At 28.4% G+C, this 8491-nt stretch overlaps 1 protein-coding gene across 4 annotated transcripts in view; it reads right to left on the bottom strand.

The window, feature by feature from the left end:
- Positions 1-3873: 3873 nt before the first annotated feature.
- LOC142323417 (uncharacterized) overlaps positions 3874-8491 on the bottom strand; it is a 45446-nt gene continuing 40828 nt past the window's right edge. For all 4 annotated transcript variants that reach the window (XM_075363010.1, XM_075363013.1, XM_075363012.1 and 1 more), the window contains 2 exons: positions 7424-7668; positions 3874-4175 (listed from right to left, as the gene is read on the bottom strand). In XM_075363010.1, the coding sequence (XP_075219125.1) occupies positions 3951-4175; positions 7424-7668 (470 nt within the window). In that variant the 3' untranslated portion in view covers positions 3874-3950. The remainder of the gene's footprint in view (positions 4176-7423; positions 7669-8491) is intronic.

Genomic DNA, 8491 nt, shown 5'->3' with positions numbered 1-8491 from the left:
CAAATACAGAGATAGAAGAACAATTGGTAACATGTACAGGAACCAAACAGCAACAGTAACAATTGAAGAACATAAGAAAGAAGCCGTAATAAGAAAGGGAGTCCGACAAGGATGTTCCCTATCTCCGTTACTTTTTAATCTTTACATGGAACTAGCAGTTAATGATGTTAAAGAACAATTTAGATTTGGAGTAACAGTACAAGGTGAAAAGATAAAGATGCTACGATTTGCTGATGATATAGTAATTCTAGCCGAGAGTAAAAAGGATTTAGAAGAAACAATGAACGGCATAGATGAAGTCCTACGCAAGAACTATCGCATGCAAATAAACAAGAACAAAACAAAAGTAATGAAATGTAGTAGAAATAACAAAGATGGACCACTGAATGTGAAAATAGGAGGAGAAAAGATTATGGAGGTAGAAGAATTTTGTTATTTGGGAAGTAGAATTACTAAAGATGGACGAAGCAGGAGCGATATAAAATGCCGAATAGCACAAGCGAAACGAGCCTTCAGTAAGAAATATAATTTGTTTACATCAAAAATTAATTTAAATGTCAGGAAAACATTTTTGAAAGTGTATGTTTGGAGTGTCGCTTTATATGGAAGTGAAACTTGGACAATCGGAGTATCTGAGAAGAAAAGATTAGAAGCTTTTGAAATGTGGTGCTATAGGAGAATGTTAAAAATCAGATGGGTGGATAAAGTGACAAACGAAGAGGTATTGTGGCAAATAGATGAAGAAAGAAGCATTTGGAAAAATATAGTTAAAAGAAGAGACAGACTTATAGGCCACATACTACGGCATCCTGGAATAGTCGCTTTAATATTGGAAGGACAGGTAGAAGGAAAAAATTGTGTAGGCAGGCCACGTTTGGAATATGTAAAACAAATTGTTAGGGATGTAGGATGTAGAGGGTATACTGAAGTGAAACGACTAGCACTAGATAGGGAATCTTGGAGAGCTGCATCAAACCAGTCAAATGACTGAAGACAAAAAAAAACAAAAAAAAAACTTATTTTGTAATTGTTATGTAATTTCCAGTTTTTTAAATTTTTTAACAGTAAATTTTGTTTCTACACATTTTTCACAACACCAAAAAAAGACTTTGTTTTTGTTTACTATGTACTTACCTGACAATTGTACTAATGTACTGTTTCTAAACAAGATTTGAATTTTTCTAACTTCTCTTTGTTTTATTCAACTTATCTTGCACCACTTTGTGAAGAATTAAATTCTCTACAAGTTTTGTTTAAAAGTTATATGTGTGTATTATCATTTAACAAAATTATTATACTTCAAACACAAAAAACGTGGTTTTTACCCCAATTTATTGGTTTTCACCCTAAATTTCTCAAAACCTACTCCAGATGCGATTCTGAGACCTATTTTATTCGACTTTTCAGCTCAAAAACCATAAGAAATCAATAAGTCTGCGCCTTAATTAAGCTCCTAAAAATTTTAGTACGACCTCATTTCACCAGGGTAACTGAAATCCGAGCAAAATCTTTCACTAGCCGTAACTCGCAAACGAAGCATTTTAGGACATACATTTACACAAACTTTTTCCATTATTTTCACGAGTAGAATAGGTTATAAAAGCCCTGGAAGAAGTTCGTGATACATTCTGTATAAACACAAAATAAAAGGTTAAGATCTCCTTAAAAAAATAAAAATATTTTATAATTTATTATTTTTAAATTTTAATTTAAAAAATTTTAAATTTAAATTTAAAAATAATAAATTATAAAATATTATTAAAGCATTTAAAAATAATAAATAAATAAAAAAATTACACAAAAATAACAATTTATAAAGAACTGCCTAATATTCCGTTTAACTTAGACTACCGTTATATATATATATTGTTAAAATATTATATAAATATTCTGTATTTTCAATAGGAAAAGTCATAACTGGCTTCGTCTGTAATCACGGTGTCAGAAATAGGTATATTGTGATCAAATATTGCCCATTCCTTTTCTAAAATAATTTCATCCAAAATTAACATTTTAAAGAAAAATGTAGACGTATCGTACTGCATCGATTCCGAACATCAATTCTTTTTTCATACTATGTTGAATTTTTGAAACGATGTAAACTTGATCGAACTGTTATCACAGTCCATCGACTTTATAAAGCTACAGAATTCTAGGTTAAATAAATAAATAGATCTTTTATTCTGATCGGCACATTATACAGATCACGTCAGGAATGGGTAGGTATTCATTTTCACGGATAAAGAAAAGAACTCTCCCATCATTAGCTTGGATGGATCAAGGGAATTCGTAGGAAAACCATGATCAGAGAAGAACTACAACATATATAATTAATTATAAAAATATAAGTGATGAAAGTTTCATATTAATTATTTACAACAAAAACTCATAGAATAATGCGAAGATAGATACAGTAGATACTAAATATAAAAAATAAGTACAAAATAATTCACAATCTAGATGTTAATAAAAATTATTTGAGTACATTGAGTACTGACGTACACTTTGAACGTGTACGTCAGTATAACCGTTTCTCGTAAGCCGAAGTATTGGGTTTAGTAAAAATGAACATCCTTTGTAAAAATGGGTTTAAATACATAGCCACGTTCGATAATTACTAAAACTTTACCTGTCGGTTGAAGAGAACAAACATTTTTCGTTTTTAACCAAAAGTATTTAAAACATTCATTATTATTGTGATTTTCAGCCTTTATTTGGCTGAAAATCGACGTTTTAATTTGGAATTAATAATCGAATTAAAAACAACAACAAAATTTATTTAGATTGGTTTCCGATTGCCGGTGGACTGATTAGCGTCATCTTATAATAGATTTACAGAATTAAAGGATACAACTAAAGGTTCGTCTGTGTTGTATTCGATCGAAATCTAACATAGTCTATACATTTCTATAAATATTGTGGAAAAAACTTTGTTTTTCTTATATGAAAACGACATAACAGCCTTCGTCTTTAGTCGAGAGATCGGAAATCTGTATCGCAAGCAAAGATACTACCGAGCTTTTTATAAAATACATTTCTTTTTCAAAACAATTTCTTAATTTTTGTATTCCTTCACTTTTGGTAACAAAACAATGGTTTCGTGCAAAATTATTAAAAATCAAGCATTATGTAATATTTTATGCGTTATTAAAATGAAGGAAGGGATATCACAGCCGAAGGATTTTTCATTTAACACATTTCTTTTGAATATATTTATGAAAAAAAAAACAATAGGGGACCATGATTTAGACAGTTTTTTTTTAATTAGGAAATTTCCGTAAAAAGATCTTTGAAGAAATAATGTCATATCGGACAGAAAAAGTAAAAAAAAATTATAAAATACTATATTGCATTTTTAGTTTTCCATTGGGTACAACACTGTAAAAAAAGGTTTTAATGGCCAAAACTTTTGACATTTTTTCAACATTTTGAGGTTTGTGAGTCTTAAAAGCCAAAAAAAAACTACAGTGTAGAATGCTTAATGTTCAGTTGTTTGTATATATTAGTGGATGTTGCCAACTCTTTTGCTTAATGTGTATATATAAGTGAATATATAATCATGTAATTTAATATGGTGGCTCATATATGTGAAGTGATAATGCTGTTAAATTTTTGTGAAAATCAGGTGAGACAATAGGGTAATTCTACCTTATCATAAGTAGGTAGTTAAATATAGACAAGAAAGTTTTTCAAATAATTTGCCAGATTTTTTTCTGTATTACACCATTATTAGCAATTAATAGTGGGACGGATGTAATGTTAAAAAAAAAATTAATTAGACTTCACAAATGTCTGTGTATACATACAGGTGTACCTAAAAATAGCCTTATTTATGTATCAAATCCAACAGAAGAAAAAAACACATAAACAATATTCAAAATTTTAAAAAGAACTTTTAATTTAAATAATTGATACATTTTTATAATAAATAAATTAAAAAACCCAGACATTTAAAAATCAGGTTCATATTGATACCAGTCAAAATATATATCCATGTTTTCTTGATCAATACGAAGTGCAATTTGAGATCTGTTTTCTTTTCCCACATTCGGACAACTCCATACACGTAATACTGATAAATTATTTTCAGCATCTAAAATAGCATTTAATGTTGTTGAACTTATCTGGAAACAATGATCGAGTGTAAGATGTGATAAGGATTTCATTGGATTCTCCTGTAAAAATAATAAAAATAAGGAATTAATTATAAGTAAAATTTAAATTTGTATTTCTCTAAAACCCAGAAATATGCAATAAACCTTCCAAAGGGAAATAACAAGCGCTGTTTAACTTCAGTGATCTATGGAAATTGATTTATAAAAAATGATTTTGAATAGTTCTTATAAAGCAAATCATCGAGAAATCAAAGAGTACAGGAAGAATAAAAAATAAATAGTTAACTAGTTAACAAAATATAACGTAAACATATGGTTACTAATGAATACTACCAGAAAGTATAACAATATATTATTAATCGATAGTAAAAAAATCAATGTGCACTTAAGTTAATGTATTTGCAGATGTTTTCAGATTAATTATATTCATTACAAATTTTAAATTAACAAAATACCTAGTAAAAGACAGTAGAGGTAATCTCCTTGTATGAATGTTCAATCCTGAACACGATTCAGTTATTTCAAGCGTGTTTTGTACCTAATTTTTTTAAGCCTGTTTGGTCAGTTGTGATGCTCTCTAATTTGCTCCCTATAGAAGGTAATGTGATAAGCTTAAATCAGAGATTGAAAAGCCCTAAGAGATGGTCCAATTTTTAATGACTCCAAAAATATCTCTTTGCCATCAGCTGTGACAGTAGGGCCATGACATCATTTTTTTTAGAACTAAGCATAATAGATCCCTGCTTCTGTGAGTCAATAGAATAAAGTTGATACCACAATTACAGAAAAATGATCTCTATTAATATTTTTTCAAACAAGGCAAGGCCTAAAATATGGTTTCTGTAAAGTCCATCCTGTACCTCGAGTAGAAATTTTTTATGCGAACTGTAAGACACCACAGACAAACATTTTCGAGAGTTAATAGATTCATTGAATATACCATTGTAAATATTATGAAATCAAAAACACCTTAAAAAAACAAATCAGTTTTGTGAATAATAAAAATATAGTGCACAATAACTTCCTGAGGACATTGTATAATAAACATATTACCTAAATCAAAGACCTCAACTGAGTAGTAAAATACAAGGAAAAGTAATGTTAACTTATTGATTCATTCTTATTTACAATGAATAACACAATTTCAAAGGTGCGTCCATTATTATCATTTCTTTTATTAAAACAATAAATTTTAAAATTACATAATAAAAGTTAAAAATTTATTATCTTTACCGATGTAATATAAAAAATTTTGTATTTTTCATAAAAGAACTGATGATGGAAATTCTTCAGAAAATGTGTTATTCATTGGAAAATACAGAATGTATTTTCAGTTAAAAATACAGTGAGGTGAGAATATCTTCCTTGTACTTTACTGCTTAGATGAGTTCACTGACCAGATAATATCCCAGTTAAAAAGTAATAGTATTTATAATAAAAATAAAATGCTCAACAGAATCATAATAAATATAGTAGCAAAATATTTTACGAGGAAAGAAATTCATATTCATCAGTCGAATAAAATGCACCATTAATTAAAAATTTAACTGATCTTTTATTTCTACTTCATATCTCATTTACTGGTGAAGGAATCACTCTCCCCAACTATAAGGTTGTGAGAGGTGCTTATTTACCATCTTGCCTGTGAATTTTTTTCTATTAAGAAAATATTTGCCAACTAAAACAAAATATTATATCAAACTGATAATACAATTTTATTTTTTTTTAAATTTCAGCTATATATGTTTACCTAGTACTATAATCAAAATAAAACTATGTGCTTCTTAAAAACTCATCACCATAACAAAAAGAATCTTTAAAAAAGTTTTGAAAATTTGTCACATTCATAGGTTCGTAATCAAAAAAAATTTTTTCATAAAAATTAAATAATGTTAACATTTTTTTAATTAAGTTGGTAGAAAATTCTCATAGGAAAATATATAAGATTATTAAGGACACATACTAATATATCCACACTCATTAAAATACTAGTATCAGAAGGAAATGTAGAGGAGAAAAACTGTAAGGATAGAAAATGATTAGAGTACAAAAAGAAATCAGCCTAACATAACTGAAAATACAGGATTTCATATGCTGAGATTAAGGAATAAGCATAAAATAAAAAGGAATAGACAATTGAATCGATCAGTCCAATTTATTAACAATAGAAAAATTATTTCATAATGACGTTAATACAATAACATATCTTTACTGACTTGACGTTTAATGAAAACTACTACTTTTAACAAATAGTTTAACAAACTGCATCCTAGAAACAGAATTTATTAATTCATTAAAATTAATAAAAAAAAAATTGTATTACTTACTGCTTTTAGGTAGATTTCATAAGAGAGCTACCTATTGTAATGGGTACCATGATTCAACTTCCAGAAAATGTCAATATATCTTCACGTTTCACATCCCCCAGAACCCAAAACCATCATCAGTTCAAAAGTTTATAAACACATATTTCACTTTCTTGTGGATACAATGATTGCCATAATTTTGCGCCAAATTTATACATAAAATATGACAACTCAAAATCTCAGTCGAGTTCATTAATGGGCAAAATTGAAAAAACAAAATATTGCTGTAACTTTCTTATTAAGTAAAATATTAAACTTGTTTAAAGTTCCCACTATTCTTTGGATAAGGGCCTAAAACTTATCTAAAGTTTTTTGATATCACCAACCATTAGCCCACGGGGTGGGAAAAATGGGGTTTTGAAGAGAAAAAAAATCATACCTCTCTTAATAGGTACAGTATCGAATTGGTTTAAAGTGGTCATTAGTCCTCTAAACATTACCTAAATATTTTGTCTGAAACAATTTTTGATATGACCAAACCCTCACGGCAAGGGATGACCACAATATTGCTGGAATTGAAAGAAGAAACAAGGCTTGTATGTTAAACATGTGGAACTTTTCTTCACATGCAACCATTGTCATACTGAGTAAATTTAAAGTTTTTCTTAACTTTAAGGTGGAGATCTTTTTCATCCCCTACTTACCACTGGTTAAATCTACCTCTGCTTTCCAGCGTGCCAAAAAGGATTTTTTTTTATTTTTTGTCTCCACTGAGTACTCTCAGTGACCGAGTGAGTACCTTTCAAGTTTAAAATTTCAATTAGCTTTAATCAATTTATTAAATAATTTATTTTTTCTGAAGAAGCAGAGATCACAATAAAACTACTCAATGGAAAAAAACCAGAAAAAGCGATAAGTGATAAAATTTTTTAATTAATTTTAATAAACTACTAATTTCATACATCAGTATAGAAAATAATAAAGTTTCAAAAATTTACTTACCTCCATTATTTCAGCGAATAATTTATCAGTAAGAGCATGACAACTGTTGAATAATAAATTTTTTATCTTAGGACTGAACACAACAAGCTGTTTTATTAAATTGGGATCTAAGTCGATATCTGTCTCAGCCCACAATTCCATTGCTTCGAGATCATTAAACCACTCCGGATGTGGTGTATCTTGATAAAAACTAGTTACTTTTGAAAATGCAATATTCTGAATTTTTGGGCATGTTCTTCCAATATCTGAAGATTAAGAAATAGTCTTTAGTTCTTAAGATTATTAGTATGAAATTTGATTTAAAATATAACTTGTTACAAATTGCATTCACATTTATATATAAAATACATAAAAATTATCAAAATATTTAAAAATATAATTATTTTTAAAATATTTACAGTACTCTATTTTAAATTAAGTGGATATATAGTTCCCAAAAATCTTGGGAACTTAAGTATAAAAAACAAACATTTAAACCAATTTCATTTAATTACATTTAAAGAATTTAATAATTATATTACATAATTCTTTTCCTGAAGAAGCAGAGATCTCAACAAAAATACTCAATGGAGACACAAAATAGAAAAAGTGGCAAACAACATTTAAAGCACCAAATATAGAAAACTGCGCTTCTTTGAAAGCTGAGAAGAGTATACCAGATTAAAAAAATAATAACTTTTGACATGTGGGGTAAATTCACCCTCACTCCTCGGTATTCTTTTGTAAAAACTAGATGTTGCTATTTGACCTTGGACAAAGTGGCTACTGGCCAAATTCATAAAAAAGCTATGAAGCTTACTTCAGTTTTTAAATAATGCAGCTGTAATAAGAACTCATTTAAGTTTGCCATACTTTGGTTTAAGCAACGTACTGTTTTTCAGCAGTGGTGAATCACCAGTTGACACTGGCAAAGAGCTGCTTCATCTTAGCAAGCCCTTTTTTTTTTACTTGATATTATATTTCATAAATTATATTTTATTTCGATGAAAACTATTTTTTTTTAATTTACATTTGCTTTACCATGTGACACACTACAAACATAATATTCAACTGTAACCTAACCTAGCT

The sequence above is a fragment of the Lycorma delicatula genome, chromosome 4 (genome assembly GCF_047948215.1).
Source record: "Lycorma delicatula isolate Av1 chromosome 4, ASM4794821v1, whole genome shotgun sequence".
In the NCBI taxonomy this organism is placed as follows: domain Eukaryota; kingdom Metazoa; phylum Arthropoda; class Insecta; order Hemiptera; family Fulgoridae; genus Lycorma; species Lycorma delicatula.
Note: the sequence above shows the minus strand (reverse complement) of the source record. Positions and strands in the feature narration are given on the sequence as shown.